A 25,647-nucleotide genomic window follows, 5' to 3' on the forward strand; every position below is an offset into this window, starting at 1 on the left:
ATCTCTCCACTATGGCTTTGTCTTCCCTGATTGCCCCCTTTACTCCTTGGTCATCTAGCGGTCCAACCAATTCTTTTGCCAGCTTCTTGCTTTTAATATACCTAAAAAAAATTTTTACTATGTTTTTGCTTCCAATTTTTTTTTTCAAAGTCCCGCTTTGCCTTCCTTATCAGCGCTTTGCATTTGACTTGACATTCCTTATGCTGTTTCTTATTATTTTCTGTTGGTTCCTTCTTCTGAAGGATTTTCTTTCAGCTCACTCTTTACCATGCCAGCTGTCGTTTGGTCTTCCTCCTTTTTTAATACACAGAATATATTTTGCCTGGGCTTCCAGAATGGTATTTTTGAACAGCATCTACACCTGATGTAAATTTTTGATCCTCGCTGCTGCTCCTTTAAGTTTTTTTTTTTTTCCACTGTTCTTCTCATTTTATCATAGTCTCCTTTTTGAAAGTTGAACGCTTATGTTTTGGATTTCCTGTTTATACTTACTCCAAAGCTAATATCAAATCTGATCATATTATGATCACTGTTATCAAACGGCCCCATCACCATTACCTCCCGCACCAGATCATCTAGAACTTTTCCTTCTCTTGTTAGCTCCTGTACCAGCTGCTCCAAGTCAACGGAGAACTAATTTATATTGTGTTTGGCACCCCCCCCCCCCAATCATTTTAAAGTGTTAATGCCCAAAACATACATCCCAAAACGCTTATGTATTTGGAGTCCCTAATTCTACCCATGGAATGCTGCAAGTTCCCATAATGCAACAGGATGAGGCTGTCAGAACTGCAGGGCTGATCTGCAATCTCTCGGACCTCTCGTTCCACGTCCCCCCCCCCATCCCACCGACCTATTCGTTAGCCTTATGATTGATTGTGTGTCTCCTGCAGTACCCTATCTCCAGTCCGCAGGAGATCACAAAAATCACTTCGTTGCTGCTTTGGGCTGAAGTACCCAGTGCTTAAGCTAATTTCCATTCATACTTCCATAATCTTATTATACCGGTACGGTGACTCAAGTCCCTTACTCTTCCTGTGTCAAACAAAACATTTGGTTGGATCTGCCCTTCCCCACCAGCCAACGTGTTTTATGAATTTTGCCCTCACCTACGCTGGAAGCCCAAAGCAATGATTTACTTATTTACAGCACCCAGGCCACGAGCCACCTTTAAAGTGGGCGGACGCCTCCCTCATTCATCTTTCTTTGAAGGCAATACAATAGGGCGGAAATACATGAAGCAGCCAATCAGTGTGTGGGGGCGGAGCCCAAATGGCATAGTAGGTGGAGCTTTGATATGCTCTCTGTTGCAAAGGAGAAAACGTGGAGCTAGGGGGCGGGTCCCTGTCATTGTGGTCGGTTCAGGCTCTCCGGGGACCAGGAGCGGTTTGTCAGTCCATCTGCCCTCCCCCCTCTCACCGCAGAGCATATACAGATCAGAATGGCTGCTCCGCGCAAAGTTTGTATAGTGGGCTCAGGAAACTGGTAAGTAACCCTGGCGTGGATCGGGAGTGGAAGTAAGACCGGGGATCCGGGAGTCGGACTGTTGGCTCTTGGCTGGAGTGGTCTTGTTTTTATTCAGCACCAAAGCTTCTTCTGGAAGCAACATCCAGAGTCTGCGATTTCTGTAGGTTTTAACCACTTGCAGAGAAAAATCAACTGGAAGAAAAAAGTGACACCTTTTTTTGAGGAGTGTAGAGCAGTGTGGGTTAATTCGGCTGAAAATCAGGGAAGCTGAGGTTAAAATCTTGCTTCTCCCGTTGATGCGCCTTGTGACCATGGGCAAGTCACTAAACCTTCACTGCTTCAAGCATAAACTTTAATTGTAGACACTGTGGAAGATAAGAAAACGCCCATCTTAATCTGAGCTTTTAATTTAGAAAGGGGAGTAAATCCAAATTTGCCTGACAGACTGATCTAGGGACATTTAATTTAATACACTCCTTAAGAAAACTAAAAAGACTATCACTGGATATAATAGGCAGTAGGGTGAATTTAGGGCTAGACAGCCTCCCCCCCCCCCCCCCCCCCCCGAACTAGAATTAGGAGCTTTTGGTGCAGTATTAAATCCAGCATCTTAGAGATCTGTTTCTTTTCTTTGCTCGTCACAAAAGCACTTATTTTAAGCAAGTGAAGACTGGTAAATAAATAAATAAGATTTTGTACTTAATGAAAACTGTGCAGAGTTGCAGCAAATGGGTATCACTGGAGAATGGAGGAGTAGTCTTAATAGTGAATGTAGTGGGTTGAGAACTGGGGGTGCTGGGTTCAATTCCCACTGTGGCTCCTTGTGACCCTGAGCAAGTCACTTAATCCTTTATTGCCCCAAGTAGAAAAACTCAGATTGTGAGCCCACTAAGGACAGAGAAAGTATCTGTATGTAACATATTAAACTGCATTGGTTGTACCATAGAATCTAAACAACATTATTGGAATCACCTAGGTAGCTGCAGAGAAACGTTTTGGAAAGAAGTATGGAGTTCTTTTCCAAGTTGACCTCCGTTTTTCAGGCCAGTTAAGAGAGAGAGGTCCCCATGGAAATGCTGAGGAGTTAATTTCTGGTTTGGTTTAGAGTTATTTGTTCAAAACAATGTAATAGACAGAAGCCTCATTGTTTGCAGTCCAGCAGTCTGCAGTTGGCACATAATCTTGCCAGGGGTGATAGTGATCACTGCCCCCATCACTCCCTGCTTTTCACCCACCTCTTGTTATGCTTTCAATTGCTGAACAGCCCGTCCTTTACTTAGTGCTTTGTGGCTCAGGGTTCAGAAAAGCTGGTGACTTTTCCACACTCTGCACTGGTAATTGCAGTTAGCATTTATGCATATTGCCATTTTGTTTTGAGAATTATACAGCTTTCTGGATACCTTTTGGGGTAGAAGGCCTAGCTAACTGGTTTGATGCTGTTCCCGACAGCTTGGAGAAGGACAAGAGCCTTGATTTACTAATGGTGATTTTAGAAAGTCACTTCAGCATGTAGGTGGCAATATACGTGCTTAAAATAGGTTTTATAAAATGAGGTCAGGCATGGCATGAGTGTGCATACTTTTACTTTTGGTGCTGGTGGCATAGTCTGGGCAGATCATGCCCAATCATGACTAATTATGAAGTATTATGACCTGTGTGTGGATGTTTAGGTCTTCATTGTAGATGCTGTTGCACTGGTATTGTACAAAGACATAATAGATGCTTAAGTGTCTTCATAAATGGGGCCAAATAGGCACCTTCTTGTCTGGTTAACCTAGCTGCCCTTTTATGTTTCAACATTTTTATTGATAATATACACATATTATCACAACCATAGTCCGGGGTTCACAACATGTCGCCCCAAATGCTTCCAAACTTACAAAACAGTGATAACATCCATCATCAATCTTTTAAACATATTTTCTCCCCCTTCCCTCCCTCCCTCCCAATCCCCCCATGAATCTCCCAATCGAGCCCTGGATTCTTATAGGCTCAGTTGGTATCTCTCCCCTTCCCTTCCCCCCTTCCCCCCCCCCCCCAAGAAAAGGGGCCATTCAAGGGAACTTGATCACCACTCTATATCAAAAAAGAAGAACCATAGGTACAAATATGTAATCTTGTGACTAACATGTCAAATTCAAGAGCAGACTGCAACCTCGCGGGCTCAACGTATCTATGTACCCATTCCAAATTTGCATAAAGGCCTTTTTCTTCTTAGGGGATCCCCGCGCCTCTCTGGCCTCCCATGTGGCTAGCAAATGAATTTGATTCCTCCATTGCCAGTAGGACGGGGGATCCGGGGAGACCCAGTGTTGTAATATAGTTTTCTTGGCCACTAAACATACTTTTCGACACCAAGTCCTTATCCCCTTATCTTTCATCCGAAACCCTGAATGTGTATCTAGTATATAGTGGTCCCAGGATCCTCGTATTACTCTTCCCGCTATTGTGGACATATACGTCTGGATTCGACTCCAGAAGGCTCTAATCTTTACACAGCCCCAAAAAGCATGATACAACGTGTGTACTGTAGCATTACATTTAACACAACTGTCACTACTTCTGGGGTTTATATGTACAAGTTGTTGTCTGGAGAAGTAAGCTCTCATAACTCCTCGGAATCCGCATTCTCTCAACCTCTCATCTACCGTAAGGGCAGGAATGCTTCTCAAAGTGGCTCTTACATCCCAATTCCCTAATTTCCCTCCTGATTCCCTTTCCCACTGTTGTTTGATGGACTGAAAATTCTTGGGCGTGGAGATTAGTGTTAATGCCCTGTGTATAGCCGACACTGTCGCCCCAGTAAACTCCATCTTTTGGAAAAAATCTCGCACTTTCTCCTCCACTTTCATCTGCAAAGCTGGTTGGTCCAAACTTAGAATGTAATGTTTAATCTGGGCGTATGCAAACCTATCTCCCCAATGTGTGCCTAAGCTATTTTGTATCACCTCAAATTCCATCATCTTCCCTTCCCCATCCAGCATATGTTCTATCCTTGAAATCCCCTGAGCTTCCCACCTAAGAAACGCCACATTCTCACGTCCCGGATCGAAGTTCAAATTACCCCTTATTGATAGTAATCCGGTAACTGTGGCCTTTCCCCCCATAAGTTTCACGAACCCTCTCCATGTCTCCCTCAATGGCTGTAATAACACACAATGTTTGAGACTTATAGGCAGGTTTCGCCGCTAACCTAGCTGCCCTTTTATAAAATTAATGGGGAGAAGAGAGAGAAAAAGCTTAGCAAATAGGTCCAAGGCATAATATTTTCTTGCTATATTTGCCCAATTATAAGATGAGAGCTTTTGGGTTTGTTTGTTTTTTTGGAAACATGCATTTCCAGGAACCTCCTCCATCTTATAAGCACAGCCAGGGTGAAAGGGTAGCAGAGACTGGATGGAGGAGAGAGTGGCATTGTCCTACCTGAACAGAGAAAGTGGCAGCAGCATCCTTGCCCATTGAGGGAAGAGGCAGAAAAGGTGAGTTCAAGAGCCAGAAGTAACTTACAGTTCAGATTGTCTTACAGTTTGGCTAGTGCACTCCTGTACTTTTACAGAGCAGTTCATTCAAGAATAGGAAGATACCTGATTTTAACTCAGGGATATTAATGAGATGCACTGACTCAGCTCAGTGCTCCAGCTGTTAGTGTCTAGTCCAAGACTTCTCAGCTTCTCCTGGAGGCTCGCCTGGCTGCTCAGATTTTCAGGATCACCACAATGAATATGTAGAAGACAGATTTGCATGGCATGGGTCTTTGCTATATGCAAATGTATCTCCAGTATATTCTTGAAAACCTTACTGGTTAGCTGTGCCTCCAGAAGAGAGTAAGAGGCACTGCTTTAGACCATACCTTGTTGCTGCCTGTGCCCTCCTTAAGCACTCCAGTAGGGACAGGCTATTTGAAATGAATGCCGTCTGCTGGAAGTAGTGCGCCTTCTTAAAAAGTGAACATTATGTACATAGAGGAAGAAATTCAATAAATGGTGCCAAATAAAATTGAGTGCTAAGCACTATTCTATAAGGAGGAGTGCGCCCTTTACAGAATAGCGTTTAGTGCGGATTCAGCGCCTAAAAGCAGGTGTAAATGCTGGTGCCCATTTTAGATGTGCTTCGAGCAAAATCTGTAAATCCATGTGCAACTGATTGGAACACCCCTGACCATGCCCCCTTTTCAAATGCGCACAATTGAAGTTAGACATCTTGCTTCATAGAACAGCGTACAGTGAGATTACAATGCAGATTTTTAAGACTGCCAAGTAACATCAATAATTGGTTGTTAGCACCCAAATGTTGATGCTTCCAAGCTTATTAGTCAATTTATTTGTGCACAGTATATAGAATCCGAGGGAGAGTGTGTCCTCTTTGCACATAGTGGACTAGATTCTGTAAATGGTGCTGAAAAAAAATAGAATTTAGTGCTAAGTTGCAGTTTATAGAATAGTGCCAAGAACCAGAACTATGTATAGGCATGACCATTTACACCAGTGAAAATCCCTGTGCGTAAATTAGATGTGGATACCCCTAATTCTATAACAACATACAGGAATGCCTCAGCCTGCCCTTGTACCTCCCATGGGCACGCCCCCTTATTAGGTCCACGAACATAAGCCTAAAAAGTTGCATGCGTAGATTCTTTTTATTGCCAATTAGTGCCAGTAATTGCTTGTTATTGTCCAGTTAGCACTGATTGACTCGTTTTTCAGTCAAGTTGCGCACACAAATTGGGCACGTGCTCAACTCAAAGCACCATATATATAAACTGGGGGGGGGGAGGAGTGAGCACGCTTCCCCCCCCCCCTAGGGTGCATGCGCAAACCAGTGTGTTTTTTTTTCTAGCAAAACAGGTGACGGTACTCAAACACTAGGCCACCCTTCAGGAGTGGGGTGATCACTGAGAGACCCACCCCATCATAGGCAGGCCCCCTGCAACCAGTCACAGAATCTATGACGACAGAATTGGTGTGTAGAACCTCAGCTCTATCATTAAAACTTGGGTTCCATGGGTCAATTTTAGCAGACAGTGGAAAAGGTGCTGGTACTCAGTACCCCCAAGTACCCCCTCGAAAAAAGACCTGGCGCAAACTATTGTAGATGTGTGAACCATTATACTTGCACACCCTATTGAGAAAATTGCATCTTGTTCCTAAAGTGTGTGCCAGCGGTGGACTGATCATTCAGGCAGCCAAGCAGTGCCCGAGGACCTAGAAGATCTAGGGGGCCCAGAGGCTCTGCCTAGAAGGGCCCTGGTGGTCTAGTGGCCTCTGCGGGGGGCAGGAAAGAACAACACTCTTTCCTGCCTCCTGCTGCTGCTAATCTGCCTGGCGCCACCATATTTTCAAAATGGCTGCTGAGACTTCCTGCAGTCGTCTCGCGAGACTGTTGAGACCCGCAAGACTGCTGCAGGAAGTCTTGGCAGCCATTTTAAAAACACAGCGGCGCTGGGCAGATTTGCGGTAGGTGGGCAGGAAAGAGTGGTCTGCTTTCCTGCCCCCCAAGAAGCCACTAGACCACCAGGGCCCTTCAAGGTAGGACTGGGAAGGGCCCACTGAGGCTCGGGGGACTGTAGTGTGTGGGAGGGGGCAGCAGTGGGGAGGGGAGCCCAGGTCACTGTTAGTCCACCCCTGGAGTGCGTCCTCTAATGACATTCGTTGGAAATGAAAAATATTCCGAACAAAACTGACACGAAAATTTTCTGTGTGCTCATCCCTACTAATTTCCACCTGTATCTCTTATGCCCCCTTAAAGTTCAGGGTAAGGAGACAAGACAAGCAGTACAAAGGCATAGGGAAGAGTGAAACAAAACCAGGACAGAGGAGAAGGGAGGGGAACTTTTTCCTAATGCAAAGCTGGCACCCGTTTTCCATGGCTTGTACTTGTGAGATTTTTCTCTCCACTGAATTATTTTCAGTGCTGATTGCTGTTCCTTCTGCTCTGTTCCAAGACGCAGAATATCCCACTCATTTTAATGATAGATTTTTCCCTTTATACATAAACCTCTGTTCAAGTCTGAACATACAGAGGAAGAGAGAGCGGTCTCCATGGAAGTGTTGGGTACTTTAAATTCTGGTCCAGCCACTTGTCTGTTCAGAATGTTATAAAGAAAGCATGTGTGTTTAAGCACAAAATAAGCATCTTATCCTAGTTCAGTGTTTTCTGCTTCTCCCCTTTGCCCTGCATTAGTTCTGGTTTTCCTTTTGTACAGTGTCTCTTTTCCCTTTGCCCTGCTTCACTCTTTGCTTGTGACCTTTGTTAGTTTCCCTTTGCCATCAGTTCACTGAAACAGAATTTGCAGACACTGCCAGATATGTGTCATGGGTATGTCTGTGGATGAAAGTCTCAACTTGCATTCATTGGCTGATTAGTCAAAACTGCATACAGTGTTGGTTTCTTTGGGTTTAAAAAAATGGGGGGGGGGGGGGTGTTAATCCCAGGACTTAATTTCTGGGGGAACAGCCTAAAATGGAACTAGATTTCTTTCTTTTCATACTCCTGAGACAGAGCAGCAGGGTGTCCTGCCCCCCCCCCCCCAAGCCTGCAGCGAAAAGGGGAGGTGGTGACTTGAGGCAGAACCCCCTAAAAAAAAAAAAGCACCACTCTCCAGCCCCTTAGTGTCATACAAGGAGCAAGACAGGAGGAGGCGGGTGTGATCCAGAAGCTGACAGTACAGAGCAAACAATAGACAGACAAAGAGCTGACTTGGTGAACCTTTGAAACTTGTGAGTGAGTAGAGCCAACTCTCAAAGCAAAAGTATGTGTTAATTCAACACACAATTTCATATTAAAAACAAACAAAATATACAATAACAACAATTATTTCATTTCTTTTATTATCATTCATTACATTTTGGCAATTACTGGGTGGTAGTTGCAAAATTTTAGTGCAGCTTAGAAAATTAGATCCTGAGTGTTTAGTACTCAAAATGTTGTACAGTGCTTCTTGGGTAACACTTCCTCTCAGTGGCATAGCTAGACATAGTATTTTCTGTGGGTCTCAGTCCAGACTGGGTAGGCACACAATCCTCTCCCCCATACTTTCCACCCCTGCCCCTAGCCCTGCGACCCCAAAGAATAAAATAGATACCTGAGTTGGCGGGGATCCTCAAGTTCTGGCAGCCGAAGTCTTCTAGCAGCCAAAACAAGTGATTTTCCTACTTGATACAGCCAGTGGCACGTTCCACCCCTGCCTCCCATGACACCTCTCCCCTCCTGCACATGCTCTGTTTTCCCACATGCACACAGCCTGTAGGCAGTGGTGTGCTGGTAAATGTTTAACAGGCTCTCTCCCCGGTCCACCTCTGCGCTCCCCCCCCCCCCCCATATTGCAGAGCTGGCTATAGCCGGGGAGAGAGCCTGGGGGGGGGGGCAATGCATTACTGCAGGAAAAAAATTAAATGATCCCAGGTTCCAATCTAATTCATGTTTAATGTGGGATAAAATGGCATAAATAAGTAAATATAAACTTTTAATGTTGAGCACCTGATTCTCAAAGTGGACATATTCCAAACACTATAATGAAAATAAAATGATTTTTTCTACCTTTGTTGTCTGGTGACTTTGTTTTTCTGATCATGCTGGCCCAGTATTCGATTCTGCTGCTATCTGTCCTCTTAACTCCATCTCCAGGGCTTCCTTTCCATTTATTTCTTTACTTTCCGCCTTTCTTCTTCATTTCTTGCCCTACATCCGTAAGTAAAAGCTGGGTCCTCCGCAGACTTGACTGTCCAGTGGATCCAGCTTCTGCCTATTTTCTTCATCCATGTGCAGTTTTTCTCCTCTCTTCCTTTTCCCTCATCTCATCTCCTTCCTCACTCTTCCCTCCCCTCCATCCATGTCCAGCATTTCTTCTCTCCCTTCCCTCTCCTCCATCCACCTATGTCCAGCAACCCTCCTCGCCCCCCTCCAGCCACCCATATTCTGCCCCCCCTCCAGCCACTCATGCCAGCGATTGTCCTCTCTCCCCTGCCCCCCCAGCCACCCATGGCAGTGATTGTCCTCTCTCCCCTGCCCCCCCTCCAGCCACCCATGCAAGCGATTGTTCTCTCTCCCCTGCCCCCCCTCCAGCCACCCATACCCAGTGAGTGTCCTCTTTCCCCTGCCCCCCTTTCAGCCACCCATACCCAGCGAGTGTCCTCTTTCCCCTGCCCCCCTTTCAGCCACCCATACCCAGTGATTGTCCTCTCTCCCCTGCCCCCCGTTCCGCCACCCATGCCCAGTGATTGTCCTCTCTCCCCTGCCCCCCCTCCAGCCACCCATACCTAGCGATTGTCGGTTGTTGAGTGGATTCTTCGGGGCAGGCAGGAAAGATCCCCAGTCTTTGCTGCCCGCTGCCGGCACTGACTCTCCCGCGGCACTACTGCATCGCTCTTCAAATTGGCCACCGAAACTTACAAGGGCGGCCTCCAAGACTTCAGCAGAAGTCTCGCGAGGCTGTCGCTGGAAGTCTCGGCAGCCATTTTTAAAGAGCGATCCGGCAGCGGGCAGGCAAGACAAGACTAGGGATCTTTCCTGTCTGCCCCGAAGAATCCATACACTGGGAGGGAGTCTGTAGCTCGAGGGAGGGAGGGAGCCTGTAGCTCAAGGGAAGGAGGGAGGGACCCTGTAGCTCGAGGGAAGGAGGGAGGAGAGACGGCTCACCCTGAACAACAATTGACTCGCAAGACGGTAACAAATTTAACAACCGGCTCTTGCGAGCCGGCTCCAGCACACCACTGCCTGTAGGCCACTATTAGAGAATTGTACCTGTTATTCAGCGTTGAAAGACTCGTATATTTTGGCTTACTGATTGTTGCTTGGGGATCCCCGCCTGCCATAAGAGTACCAGAATTATCGCTATTCCACTGCTTCCTGTGTGTCCTTGTCATTGTATCTGAGGTTGCTCATGTCATACAAGTCTGACAAGTCAGCATTAAAAGAAATAAAAGTAAATATTTTATAGTAACCTAAGGCCAGATTTAGAGTGAGGGGATCAGATGGAGTGGGAAGAGTGCGTGGAATCAAAGAATGGGAACTGACCAAAATCAGGCCTTTCGGTTTTGGCCAAAATTGCAGCCGAAATTTGCTTCTCAGTTTCGGCTGAAACCAAAGCCCTAAACAGCACCCACTCCCTCCTCCTTGCTGCTGCTGCCACCACCAAACAGAGCCCCTTCGAGGACCTAGCTACCAGCTCCCCCCCCCCCCCCCCCCCGGGTCTACCTTAAACCCTGGTAGTCTACTGACCGAACTGGGAAGGAGCAATCCTCAGTCACTCATGTCTCTGCCATCTCAGTTGTCAAAATGGCTGCTGAGACCTTCAGCAGCAGTCTTACAAGATTGCCACTGAAGGTCGTGGCAACCATTTTGAGATTGGAGCCAGCCTAGGCAGGAGTGAATCACAGTTGCTCCTGAATATGCCAGCTCCAGTTTCAAAATGGCTACCATGACCTTCAGCCAGTCTCGTGAATCTGCTGCGGAAGGCCTTGGTAGCCATTTTGACAGTGGAGATGGCAGGGGCAGGAGTGACTAGAGATAGCTCCTGACCTGATTAGGCCACTAGACTACCAGGGCTCCTAAGGTAGGCATAGGGAAGGCCTAGGGGTAGTAGGAGAGTAGGAGGGCGTCAAAGGTTTTGGTTGGGTGGGTGGTAGGTTTGGTCAAGGGAAAGTTTCAGCCAAAAATACTCTGGTATTTTGGACCAGTTTTGACTGAAGCTGAAACCAAAATTTGGTAGGCCTCTATCAGAGAAGGGAAAACAACTGAGAAACTCAGTGGGATTGTTGGTAAGAGGGAGAGAGAGTCAGTGAGAAGAGCATACATGACTCTGGCCCTCTCAGAAGTTGTATGTGTTTTAATATCCAGACAGTATCTAAACCATTTGCATCAGCATTCACAAGTCTCTTTTCTGAAATTTCACTTGATTGCAGAAAAATGTATCTAATTTACTTACAGTTCATACGGTAGTAGAAAACCAGAAGCTTGATGCCCTAAGGCAAGAGCCTTCGAAGCTCTGAACTCTGATGCTGAATGGAAAAAGTGGAGTTCTGAAGAGAGTTTTTTTTATTGCAGAGATGGAGATGTTTGGTAGATATTTGAAACATAGCAGCTAACTCCATGGAGTTTAGCATCCTAAATCATTTTGAAAAGTTGGCTCCCATGAACCGAAGTAGTTTCAGAAGTAGGATGCTGAGACTGTGCAATAGGGTGAAAAGTGAGCTCACTTGTAGGAGGGGAATGAGAGCACATACTTCCGAGGAAAGATGGAGTGTCTGGTCTTGCAGGATCAGGAAAGAGAAGAAAGAGTGTCCATAAAGCAATGCAAAGGGACCCATAGGAACAGAGTCTGAGCCCAAGTCCAAGAAGTGGTCATTGAGGGCAGTCCTTGATTGGAAGGAGAGATCATACCCTCGCTGACCCATCAGAGCATAGAATGAAAAGATAATCAGGAAATGACAGCAGATAGACAAAGGGCTCAGGCTTGGCTAAAAGAGAGGAAAGACTACGCCTGGTGGAATTCTGTGCTACTGCACAATACAAATTTTGCACAGAATTCCTCAGCTCCACAGGCTGCACAGAATTCTGCTTTTCCCATGCAGAATTCTGTGCAGTCTGCCTTTGCAGTGCAGAGTGGCACAGATCGGCATGTCCAGCATGGTAGGAGGAGATGCTACACAGCTGCAGGTCAGGCTGCTGTATCCTCCTCTGCTGCTTTGGTCCCTAGTGGTTTCTTTAAGCCCTGCGGCCATATGGAGGCCTGCATGGTTCAAAGGAACAGTCGGGCCCGGGGACGGCAGAGGAGCAGACAGCAGCCCAGTGTGCGGCTCTGCAGCTCCTCCTCCTCTTACTATGCTGGACTGGTGAATGTGCAGGAGGGGAGGGAGGGCTGCAAAAATAGGTGATGGAGTGTGATTGTAGGGAGGGAGGCTGGAAAAAAAAAGTGGATGGAGTATGGGTGCAGGGAGAGGGGCTGGAAAAAGGTGGATGAGGTGTGTGCGCGCGTGTGCTATGGGAATGGAGTGGAGGTCTGCATGAAAGTGTATGGGAAACTGCGGTGGGGGGAGGGGGTATTTCATGCCTGGGGGAGATGCCAACCTTATAATAGGGGAGTTCTGTACAAAAAAAATTATAAATAAAGTGTGTAGAGTTTTGCAGAATATGCAAATTTTGTGTGCAGAATTCCACCAATAGTAAAAGATCACTATGAGTAAATCTTATAACTAAGCAAGAGTGGCTGCAATCCCATTATACACAATGCACTACTCACACAATACAGCAAGAAGTAACTGCAGGCCTGAACATCCTAAAAAGTAAGAGCAGCATTAAACACATTTTAGGGCCATCATATATAGAATAGATATGAGGCATGCACACAGTACTGTGGGGGCAGAACAATGCATTCCTCCCACCTGGAAGAAGCTGTACACTTGAATTCCAGGCTGAAGAGAGAGGAAGACTAAAGTGAATCTGCATCTCAGGGGAGCTGAGGGTTTGGTGGAACTTCTTTCTTATTTGTCAAGGCACTCACTTCCCTTTGTCTTGCAGGGGGTCAGCCATCGCAAAAATTGTGGGAGAGAATGCAGCCAAACTTCCCCAGTTTGACAACACTGTGAAGATGTGGGTGTTTGAGGAGCTGATAGGAGGTCGAAAACTCACAGAAATCATCAACTCAGAGCATGAGAATGTCAAATACCTACCAGGCCACAAGCTGCCCCATAATGTGGTAAGGAGGGGAAAGATCAAGTATTTAGAAATTGGACTCTTCTGATAACTACCACATCCTCCTTATAACAATAATCTTGTAATTTCTTGCTGTGTTCAGAATTGTTTTGTTGCTGTGATAAAGAAAGGGGGTATGCTTTGGCCAGCTGGAGGAGAAGTGCATTATGAATTCTACTTTTGATCAACACACTGACCCAGATTTTAGTTGTGCTGCTGGTGTTTAACTTTGCCCTAGTTTTTGTCAGACTTTTGAAGGTGGGGGAGCACTTACCAGCTAATCATATTTATCAGACAGCCTGATTGCCTGACATTGTCACTCATTAACCCAACCTCTATGATTGTTCAGCCTTGCATGCTACTAGCACACAGTGGATTGTAAACGGGGCTGGGCTTTTGCATCCAGGGATGAAAAATCTGGATCTAGCTGTGAAATTGCAAGTCTCCCAGAGAATCGCAAGACCCTGGGGCTGGTCACAAGAGGCTGTGCACAATCCCCGGTGTTCGTCTACCTGCAGGTGGAGGAGATGAGCAATAGCACCATAGGTTGTGTCCTTCCCCTCTGTTCTTGTTCCCAAATGCCATTGTGGGCAGCAGAAGTGGTGCTGGTGAAGGACATAGCCTGAAGCACCATCCTTGAGATCTGTTGACCTAGATTTACACAATGAGGTTTGACAGGAGAAGAGAGGAGAGCAAGAGGATTGTGAAATGGCAGGGAATGGAGTGAGACAGGGCTGAAAAATATGAGGATATGAGGAGACTATTTAGGGGTGGAGGGCATAGGAGCCGAGACTGTGGGTGCTGTGGGTGCTTGAGCACCCCCAATATTGAGAAAATTCCTTGTATGTGTCCAGGGAGGGGTTATTTCCACTGGGCTTAGCACCCCCAATAATTTTGAAAAGTTGGCTCCTATGGATTGGCGCAGAGGAAGATGAGAAGGCAGGCTGAATGAAACAAAAGGAGACAGATGGGAGGCCCTGCATGTGTGGAGTGGATAAGTAACTTAATACTTGGTGCAGTGGGCTGAGAACCTGGATTTGATTCCCACTGCAGCTCCTTGAGACTCTAGGCAAGTCACTGACTTAACCCTCCATTGCCCCAAATACAAAACTTAGATTGTGAGCCTACTAGGGACAAAGAAAGTATCTGCATATAATGTGTACAGTGCAACATATATGTCTAGTAGGATTATAGAAATAAGTATTATTGTGCACAGCCTCTTGTGACCAGCCCCAGGGTCTTGCGATTCTCTGGGAGACTTGCAATTTCACAGCTAGATCCAGATTTTTCATCCCTGGATGCAAAAGCCCAGCCCCGTTTACAATCCACTGTGTGCTAGTAGCATGCAAGGCTGGTTGGGCCGCTGGACGAAAATGGTGTTAAAGGGGCGATCAAGGAGGACAAAGCCGTAGCGGAGAAATTAAATGAATTCTTTGCTTCGGTCTTCACCGAGGAGGATTTGGGGGGGACACCGGTGCCGGAAAGAATATTTGAAGCGGGGGAGTCGGAGAAACTAAACAAATTCTCTGTAACCTTGGAGGATGTAATGGGTCAGTTCAGCAAGCTGAAGAGTAGTAAATCACCGGGACCTGATGGTATTCATCCCAGTGTATTAATAGAACTAAAAAATGAACTTGCGGAGCTACTGTTAGAAATATGCAATCTGTCCCTAAAATCGAGTGTAGTACCGGAAGACTGGAGGGTAGCCAATGTTACTCCGATTTTTAAGAAGGGTTCCAGAGGAGATCCGGGAAATTATAGACCGGTGAGTCTGACGTCGGTGCCGGGCAAGATGGTGGAGGCTATTATTAAGAATAAAATTGCAGAGCATATACAAAAACATGGACTGATGAGACAAAGTCAGCATGGATTTAGTGAAGGGAAGTCTTGCCTCACCAATCTAATGCATTTTTTTGAGGGGGTAAGCAAACATGTGGACAATGGGGAGCCGGTTGATATTGTATATCTGGATTTTCAGAAGGCGTTTGACAAAGTGCCGCACGAAAGACTCCTGAAGAAATTGCAGAGTCATGGAATCGGAGGTAGGGTATTATTATGGATTAAGAACTGGTTGAAAGATAGGAAGCAGAGAGTAGGATTGCGTGGCCAGTATTCTCAGTGGAGGAGGGTAGTTAGTGGGGTCCCGCAGGGGTCTGTGCTGGGTCCGTTGCTTTTTAATGTATTTATAAATGACCTAGAGATGGGAATAACTAGTGAGGTAATTAAATTCGCCGATGACACAAAATTATTCAGGGTCGTCAAGTCGCAGGAGGAATGTGAACGATTACAGGAGGACCTTGCGAGACTGGGAGAATGGGCGTGCAAGTGGCAGATGAAGTTCAATGTTGACAAGTGCAAAGTGATGCATGTGGGTAAGAGGAACCCGAATTATAGCTACGTCTTGCAAGGTTCCGCGTTAGGAGTTACGGATCAAGAAAGGGATCTGGGTGTCGTCGTCGATGATACGCTGAAACCTTCTGCTCAGTGTGCTGCTGCGGCTAGGAAAGCGAATAGAATGTTGGGTGTTATTAGGAAGGGTATGGAGTCTAGGTGTGCGGATGTTATAATGCCGTTGTATCGCTCCATGGTGCGACCGCACCTGGAGTATTGTGTTCAGTACTGGTCTCCGTATCTCAAAAAAGATATAGTAGAATTGGAAAAGGTACAGCGAAGGGCGACGAAAATGATAGTGGGGATGGGACGACTTTCCTATGAGGGGAGGCTGAGAAGGCTGGGGCTTTTCAGCTTGGAGAAGAGACGGCTGAGGGGAGATATGATAGAAGTGTATAAAATAATGAGTGGAATGGATCGGGTGGATGTGAAGCGACTGTTCACGCTATCCAAAAATACTAGGACTAGAGGGCATGAGTTGAAGCTACAGTGTGGTAAATTTAAAACGAATCGGAGAAAATTTTTCTTCACCCAACGTGTAATTAGACTCTGGAATTCGTTGCCGGAGAACGTGGTACGGGCGGTTAGCTTGACGGAGTTTAAAAAGGGGTTAGATAGATTCCTAAAGGACAAGTCCATAGACCGCTATTAAATGGAAAAATTCCGCATTTTTAGGTATAACTTGTCTGGAATGTTTTTACGTTTGGGGAGCGTGCCAGGTGCCCTTGACCTGGATTGGCCACTGTCGGTGACAGGATGCTGGGCTAGATGGACCTTTGGTCTTTCCCAGTATGGCACTACTTATGTACTTATGTACTTATTAGTAGTAGTAGGAGGAGATAGGATCAATGTTGTGCACAAAAGAGGTGTGGAACTTGGGTGATCATATGTGACGATCTTAAGGTGACCAAATAGGAAGAAAAAAGCAGCAAAAGCCATAAGGATGCTTGAGTGCATAGGGAGAGGAATGGCCAGTTGCATAAAGGAGGTGATAATGCCTCGGTCCAGAGGGTTGCTATAAAGTGGTCAGTGTATGGGAACAGTCTGAAAGATCTCAATATGTATACTTTGGAAGAAAGATGAGAGAGAGGCGATACGATAGAACCCAGGGCTGGCTTAACCGTTGGACCAAGTGAGGCTCTGGCCCAGGGTGCCAAAATACCCAACCTCTGACCTCGCCTGGACTTCAGCCAGCCGTCTCCCCTCTGCCATGTCCAGCCTGCTCTGATGCAATTTCTTGTGGTTGGGACATGGCAGAGGGAAAACCTAGGAGCTAGCTAAAGGCAGCCTCTGCCAGTGAATGATATAAACTTGACAGGACAATTGCGGAAGAGTGAGAGAAGTGAGGGAGCAGTGCTGGACCCACAGGAAAGAGGACAGAGGAAGGGGAAAGAGAGACCAGCCCAAGGCAGGGAGAGATGCTGAACCTGTTGGGGGGGGGGGGGGGGGGGGAGAGGGAAGGGGCACCAGAAGAAATGTGGGGGAGGGGCGCCACCAAAGCATATTGGCTCAGGGTGCTACTATCCCTTGAGCTTGCCCTAATAGAGACATTTAAATACCTTTGTGGTATGAATGCACAGGAGGCGAATTTCTCAGTTGAAACAGTGGTGAATTTGTGGAAAGACCTCTTGATGATAAAGATTGTATCTGAATTAAAGAAAGCTTGGGACAAGTACATAGGATAAGGGAGAGGAAGGGATAATACATGGTATGGATGGGCAAACTGAATAGGCCACATGGTCTTTATTTACTTTCATTTTCCATATTTCTGTGTGCTCAGATCATGGAGCTTCCTTTCTCCATCCTGTATCTTTCCAGATCTACTTCCCTTACCTCTGATCCTCCTTCCTCACCTCCTTTCCTATAATCCACCTTCATCCTTAGAAAGATTCTCTTCTCCCATGCAAGTAAACTGAAATAAATTAAAACAATGATCCAGACACCAGATATGTAGCCAGACCTCAATTGTGTGTGTGTGTGTGGGGGGGGGGGGTATTTTGCCCTGCCTCCTTGCTGCTTTCTGCCCTCGCCGCAACTCCACATACCTGGGTTGGTGAGGGTCCCCAAGCCCTGCCAGAAGCAGAAGACTTCCTGTGGTGATATTCAGTGCCATGTTGCCTGCCCTGATTTCACGTTCCAGTGAAATTGAGCATGTGCCTGAGCTGCTGCAGGAGACTGGGGGCTGTGACTGTATGACTCTGTGATGCCAGTAAACCTGCATTGTTCCCATGTTATGACTGTACTGCAAGAAACAAAACTTTGGTCATGCGAAGAGCAATTCTACAACTAGGCACCTGAGTTTAGTTGCCCCTAAAGGGGCATTTACACATGAAAGCATTTTATGTGCTGTTCTGAAAGGGCGCATGTAAATGCTATAGTGTGCAAATACAAGGGTGGAGCATGGGCAGGACAGTAGCACGATAGCGTAGCCAGGAAGTTTTTACAGGGGGGGGGGTGTGTCTACATCACCCCGGACCCTCTCTCTCCTCCCCCCCCCCCCCCCCGGTACCTTAAAAATCATCTCTGCTGCAGTCTTTGCTCGGGCAGCGACCCTAATAAGCTGTGGCCTACATCGGGATTTCCTCTTTGAATCATCCTGCCCTTCACAAAACAGGAAGTTGTGTCAGATGGGGCGGGAACGCGGGATGGTTCAGAGGAAGTCCAGGTGCAGGCCGCAGGCAGCTTCTGACGGCTGCTGCCTGCCCGTGGGAAGACTGCAGCAGAGATGGTTCTAAGGTACGGGTGGGGGGGGGGGCTGAATTTGACAGGAGGTGCGTACGCAACACACGCATGTAGTATAAATACACCACTGGGGCAGGACAGGCATGTGTAATTGGAAGACACACCCAACTTGTAGACTACTATAAATGACCTACGACTATGCCACATTTAGGTGCTCTCATTTACACTAGCTCTATGACTGATTGACTGCAGGCGCCTAAATGTAAGGCATGCCAATGCCGGATAATGCTAGTATTCTATAATATAATCTGGGCTGGAGGGGGAGGAATAGTCACAGGAAGAGAGGAGGATGGTAGGGTTGGGGGAGGGGTGGGAGTTAGGAGAGAGCAAGGAGGATGAGCATGATGGGAATGAGTGTGGCGCAATGAAGCAGGGAGGGAGATGCAGGTATTGGATTGGGAAGGAAATAGAGCTCTTGGATTTATTGAAAGGGGGGGCTGTATTTTAGTTCTAGGAGGCACCCAAGGAGAGTGCAAAGATGGAGTTACTTGGGTTTGGTTGGGGGCCCTGGGGATATGGTAAATGTAGGATTTGGCAGGGTCCTGAGTAAGCTGGGACAATGATGGGATTGAAAAATATATTGATAAATGTAGATGGGATGCAGTCACCAATAAAGTGAACCAAAATACTCGGCTATTTGAGGAAACGGGGAGTTGATAGTTCATTATTGCAGGAGACGCTTTTGACAGATCCTGAACATAGAAAACTACAGAGGGATTGGGTTGGGGAGGTAATAGTGACTGCGTTTAATGGTAGGCAGCAGAGGTCGCAGTGCTGATGAAAAAAGGACTTGACTGGAAGCCACGTAAGACCATTTTAGATCCCAATGGAAGATACATATTTGCAATGAAGGAAGTTATGGGGAGAAAGCTACTAATTTACAGTACAAGTCCAAAAATCCGGATTTTTCGGGGATTGGGTTGGTCCAGATTTTTAAATTTTCTGGATTCTCAGGCAGTAGGTTTTAAAATTCAAATCCAGTGTCTCTCTTCCCCATCCAGCATATTTCTGTGTCTCTTCCCCATCCACTGTCTCTCATAAGACATAAGCATCGCCACACTGGGACAGACCAAAGGTCCATCTAGCCCAGCACCCTGTCTCCGACAGTGGCCAATCCAGGTCACAATCACCCGACAAGATCCACGGAGCAAAGCATTTTGTACTGCTTGTCCCAGGAATAGTGGATTTTTCCCTACGTCCATTTAATAACATTCTATGGCCTTTTCCTTCAGGAAGCCGTCCAAACCTTTCTTAAACTCTGCTAAGCTAACTGCCTTAATCACATTCTCCGGCAACGAATTCCAGAGTCGAATTACGCACTGAGTAAAGAAACATTTTCTCTTATTTGTTTTAAACTTACTGCACTCCAGCTTCATCGCATGCCCCCTTGTCCTAGTATTTTTGGAAACCGAAAACAGACGCTCCATATTTATCTTTTCCACTTCACTCATTATTTTATCATATCACCCCTCAGCCGCCTTTTCTCCAAGCTGAAGAGCCCCAGTTGCTTTAGCCTTTCCTCATAGGAAAGTCGTCCCATCCCCTTAATCATCTTTGACGCCCTTCTCTGCACCTCTTCCTCGGAGGAGGAGGCCTGAGCCTTTTTATTCCAGAAATATGTATTTTCTGATTAGATTTAGCTTGAGTTGTTTAATCTAATGTTATTTGTTATTGTAGTCTATCATGAGAATTGCTATTTCCTTCGAACTGCCCAGTTAGTCTTTTGTGAACCACCTAGAACTAGTTTGCTAATGGCGGATTATAAATGTAATTTGTAATGTAGTAAGCTTAGACACGGAAAAAGTCTTTGACTGGATCAACTGAGGATTTATGCAGTGGGTCCTTGCAAAATATGGCATTGGAGTAAGTAATCAGAAATGCCATTGATCATCATTATTGGGAAGCTTGCAAAGCCCTTTGAATTTCAGTGGGGGGACACTGTCCTCCTCTGTTGTCCCTATTGTTTTATACTGACGCTGAAACTTCGGTGATCAAGATAAGGACAACTCCAAAAATTTCAGGAATACATATGGGGAGTAAGGAGGAGAATATTCATTTGTTTGCAGATGACATATTATTGTTTCTGGGTGACTCAGAGCATGATGTGAGTAGAGTAATACAAATCATAAGTTTTGGGGGGTTTTCAGGGCTTAAAATCCATTTTGTTAATTCTGAAGTTTTGAAATATTGGGAAGTGGAGGCTGCAGGGTCATTTTGGCTTTCTCCCTGAGATGGGCTGTAGGGACTTTGAAGTGTTTTAGAGTGTAGCAAAGTGTTGATGCTGATATACTTAGAAACATAGTAGATGACGGCAGAGAAAGACCTGCACGGTCCATCCAGTCTGCCCAACAAGATAAACTCATATGTGCCACTTTTTGTGTATACCTGACCTTGATTTGTATCTACCATTTTCAGGGCACAGACCGTAGAAGTCTGCCCCGCCTCCTACCACCGGCTCTGCCACCCAATCTCCACTAAGCTTCTGAGGATCCATTCCTTCTGAACAGGATTCCTTTGTTTATCCCACGCATTTTTGAATTCCGTTACCATTTTCATCTCCACCACCTCCCGCGGGAGGGCATTCCTAGTATCCACCACTCTCTCCGTGAAAAAATACTTCCTGACATTTTTCTTGAGTCTGCCTCCCTTTCATTTCATGTCCTCTAGTTCCGCCTTCCCTTCTCCGGAAAAGGTTTGTTTGCGGATTAATACCTTTCAAATATCTGAACGTCTGTCTCGTATCACCCCTGTTTCTCCTTTCCTCCAGGGTATACATGTTCAGGTCAGCAAGTCTCTCTTCATACGTCTTGTAACGCAAATCCCATACCATTCTCTTAGCTTTTCTTTGCACCGCTTCAATTCTTTTTACATCCTTAGCAAGATATGGCGTCCAAAACTGAACACAATACTCCAGGTGGGGCCTCACCAACAACTTATACAGGGGCATTAAAACCTCTTTTCTTCTGCTGGTCACACCTCTCTCTATACAACCTAACAACCTAGCAACCTTCTGGCTACGGCCACCGCCTTGTCACACTGTTTCGTTGCCTTCAGATCCTCAGATACCATCACCCCAAGATCTCTCTCCCCATCCGTACATATCAGACTCTCACCGCCTAACACATACGTCTCCCGTGGATTTCTACTCCCTAAGTGCATCAGTTTGCATTTCTTCGCATTGAATTTTAATTGCCAAACCTTAGACCATTCTTCTAGCTTCTGCAGATCCTTTTTCATGTTTTCCACTTCCTCTCGGGTGTCCACTGTTACAAATCTTAGTATCATCCGCAAAAAGGCAAACTTTTCCTTCTAACCCTTCGGCAATGTCACTCACAAATATATTGAACAGAATCGGCCCCAGCACCGATCCCTGAGGCACTTCACTACTCACCTTTCCCTCATCTGAGCGAATTCCATTAACCACCACCCTCTGGGGTCTGTCCATCAACCAGTTCCTAATCCAGTTCACCACATCGGGTCCTATCTTCAGCCTGTCAAGTTTATTCAAGAGCCTCCTGTGGGGAACTGTGTCAAAAGCTTTGCTGAAATCTAAGTATTGCTTGGTAACCCAGAGAAACTGGGACTCATCTGAACACCCCATTCTAGAAGACTGACGGCAATGCTTCCTTGGAGTCCTGATTTGCTGGCCTAGAATCTCTCCCTGAGGTCAAGGCAAGTATTTCTTGCATTTTGGCCTGTATTTGGGGCAAAGTAGTGCATTCTCTACTCTGGAAATCATCCCTCTGGTTATGCAAAGGCACTTAAGGAGACCATGGTTGAACTGGATGTGTTGATGAAAGAATAGGTCCCTAGATTAGGGGATGTTTTGTTATATTCAGATAAAGATGTGATATCACACTGGAATGTTACGTTGGAAGAAGCTTTAGATGTTGCTCCAAAGTGCGTTTTATGAGGAGCAGCTCAGTGAGGGACTGTGCCCTGGTTAACAGATGGATTGAAGCAGGTTCGGCAGGAGTTGCGTCAGGTTGTGAGAGTGTGACATAAGATGAGGGATGTGGATATAAAAGATACTTATATGATGAAGTTAATAGAGTATTCCACTGCAGTAAAGCATGAGCGTGAGTGCTTTTTTCAAAAGTGTGTTATGGAGGCAGTGAATTGCCCACATGAGTTTTATCGAATGATGTATTCTCTTACGCAAGTATCATGTGTTGCTAATATGATGTTGCTATTTATGCCTGAAGATCATATGGGATTTTTTTAAGCAGATAAGCTTGCAGAATGTATCCAGTTTTTCTGATGTTGCCCTCTTGGAGGGTATTGATTGTGATCTGGAAAAAGTTCTCAGTGGTGGGTAAGCAAGAGATTAGTGGATACCTGAAGTGTTGCCGACCAACTGGGTCTGTGAAGGACGTTTGTTCTCCAAATATATTAAAGGGTATTCAAAGTTTTGTTGTTCAACAAATAGTAAAAATTGTGAATCTGTTTCTGAGTAAAGGGTATTACCCATGTAAACCATTCATCCTGTGTTGAAAAATGCAAAGATAGGGGTTGACGTTTTGTCAAATTACTGTTGTCCTATCTCTACTTTACCAATGTTGGCTAAGGTATTAGAGCTTCGTGTTTCAGTTAGATTAGTTATTTGACTGACCATGTTTTGTTAGGTCCATTTCAGTACGGCTTCCGTAAGACACACAGTATGGAACCTTTTTAGCTGCTATAATAGATGAGGTGCGGTTAGGTTTGGATAGACATGAATTTTTTTTTTGTCTTTTTAAACATTTCTGCAGCATTTGATACAGTAGATCATACAATTTTCCTTCAGCAGCTGCATGCTTGTGGCCTTGTGGAAGCTGTTCTGCAGTGGTTTGAATCTTTTTTTGCATGATAGAAAGGGTATGGGTGAGGAAGTATCGCATATATGTTCCCTCCACACTGAGGTGCCACAAGGGTCGGTGCTGTCAGCTGTATTTAATATTTACTTGCGTCCATTATGTGGAGTTTTGTGATCCTTAAAAGCTTTGTGTAGGATATATGCAGATGACATACAATTTTTCTTGTCCAAGCCAGCTGCTGAAGTAAATATGTCTCCCAGACTGCAGGAAATTTTGGAAAATATAATGGGTTGGTTGAAACAGAATAAATTGCAATTGTTGCAAACCCTGAAGTTTTGTATGTGCTCTTGGATACTGCAATAGTACTGTCAGAAACAGTAACATTGGTGAGGGTTTCTATGAATGAGAAACGTGGGTATTTTGCTGGATTCTACCTATTCATTTTGACCTCAGGTGGCAGGGTCTGATTCGAGCAGTGTATTTTAAAATGAGACTGCTGAGTAAGTTAAAACCTCTACTACCTTGGCTTGACTTTAAGAAAGTAATGTAGATGATGATACTTGTCGATTACTGTAACATCCATTTATCTTGGATTGCCTGGCTTTTGGGTTCAGGCACTTCAGGTAACATTGAATTCAACAGTGAGGCTTGTGTTTGGGTTTTCCAAGTCTGAACATATAACCACATTCATGAGGCGGCTGAAATGGTTAGCAATGCATATACAAGTTATTGGTGATGTTCCATTGTATGTTCTATCAAGATTTTTCCTATTTGAGAAATGCTGTAAAATGGTACATTCCAGCTTGTTCATTGAGATCTCAAGATAGATAGTGATCTTGTTGTACTTGCTGTCCAGCAGTTACGTTTAGAGGTAGCAAGGACTGGTGCTTTTTCCATTTGTGACCTTTGGATTGGAATAAGCTGCCATTGTGGCTACAGAATGAATCTCGACTGCCTGCTTTCAAAAAACTCTGAAGAGGATATCTGCTCTGTCAGGCATAAAGTAACTCTATTTGAATGAGACTGTATTGCAAAAGAGACCTGCATAATTTATTAGAGCTGTATATATTTGCTCTGTGTGCTCATGTTATAACTGCCTGTGTATATATTATGTTGGTTTGTATATATTGTGTTGGTTTGATATGATTTTATGTAAGTTGAGTTGTACTCTGCCCTGGATAAGGGCGGATTAGAAATACATTTTATTCTATTCTATTACAACCTGAATCTCACTCACCTTGAGCTGCTACTAAAATTGGAATTGGCTAAATCCAAAAATCCCATCCCAAGAGGTCTATTCCCAAGACAGTAATTACAGACATATTTGACACCTTCTTAACTGAACAGGATTTGGGCAGATGCTTGTTGGAGAGGCTGCTTGGGAAAAAGGCGCATGTAAACATATTTGGTGGGACGGCCCCCAAAATAAAGGCTTTTGGACAACAGTTATGTACTTTTTTTTTTTTTTTAATTTAAATTTTTATTGATGATTCTATACAACCAGCTTAAATACAGGATATCATTTTCCAGCCATTGAACCCTATAACATACAATTAAACATTTGACATCCAACACCCTCATCAAAGATTTTACATTTTTATAACCTTCCCCCTCCCCCCTTCCCTTCCGTCCTCCCTATCTTCCATGGCAGTTATGTACTTTTTATCTTTACCATTATTGAGTCATCTGTTGCCTAAGGATTATATGTTAATGCTTCATGGGCCATTGCACAGTGCAATTAAAGACCACTAAGTAAAGCAAAATATTAGTAATCATACTATGGACCCCATAAAATGCAGATGTTGAGGTCCAAGATATTTGACTGCTTTATGGTGTCTAAAATGTAATATGTATAGTAATAGATAAAATACTTCCCCTCCCAAACCCGTGATCCAACCCTTGACCATGTGTTATAAGTGATTCTACTGTATATCGAGCTGGGTTATATAGGATCTACAGTCTTTCTGCTTTTAGCTGTTTGACTAGTAACAATATTGCAATGGAAATGCATACATACCCTCCCCCCACCATTCATTTCTTTCTTTGTTTATGTTTAACTTTTTGTTTAATGCAATTTCAAATTTCATCATAAAAATAGTAACTTGAAAGGAAATACATGAGCTTATTAACAAAGAAAAAGTAAAAATTAGATATTCCCTACAGTGGGGAAAAATAAAACAAAGAAAGATATTACAGCTCAAAATAAAATCCACAAATGGGGGGGGGGGGGGGGGGATGGTTTCCAAGGAGAGAATTAATAACATGGAAAACCAAAAAGGGATAAGAAGCAAACTGGTCCACACTGAGACAGCTGCACAACCTATCACATAAGCAGACATTAACCAGGAATACTAGTCAGACACTGCAGGACTCTCATCAGGGAGCCATCTTTTTAAAAAGGCATACCATACAGAATAACAATTACAAATGTATACATCTCCCACATCTTTACTCAGATCTATTTATATTATATCTGCTTGCTTTAAACTCTAATACGTTATTCAACATCTCTATGTAACAATAAGTGATTACGTTCTAATCTATCACCACCAAGAACGATATA

General features: G+C 45.0%; 1 protein-coding gene across 1 annotated transcript in view; it reads left to right on the forward strand.

The window, feature by feature from the left end:
- Positions 1 to 1,327: 1,327 nt before the first annotated feature.
- Positions 1,328 to 25,647, forward strand: part of GPD1 (glycerol-3-phosphate dehydrogenase 1) — a 52,052-nt gene continuing 27,732 nt past the window's right edge. The window contains exons 1-2 of the mRNA XM_030198230.1: positions 1,328 to 1,485; positions 12,982 to 13,159. Of these exons, the coding sequence (XP_030054090.1) occupies positions 1,442 to 1,485; positions 12,982 to 13,159 (222 nt within the window). The 5' untranslated portion in view covers positions 1,328 to 1,441. The remainder of the gene's footprint in view (positions 1,486 to 12,981; positions 13,160 to 25,647) is intronic.

Source organism: Microcaecilia unicolor, chromosome 3 (genome assembly GCF_901765095.1).
Source record: "Microcaecilia unicolor chromosome 3, aMicUni1.1, whole genome shotgun sequence".
NCBI lineage: Eukaryota > Metazoa > Chordata > Amphibia > Gymnophiona > Siphonopidae > Microcaecilia > Microcaecilia unicolor.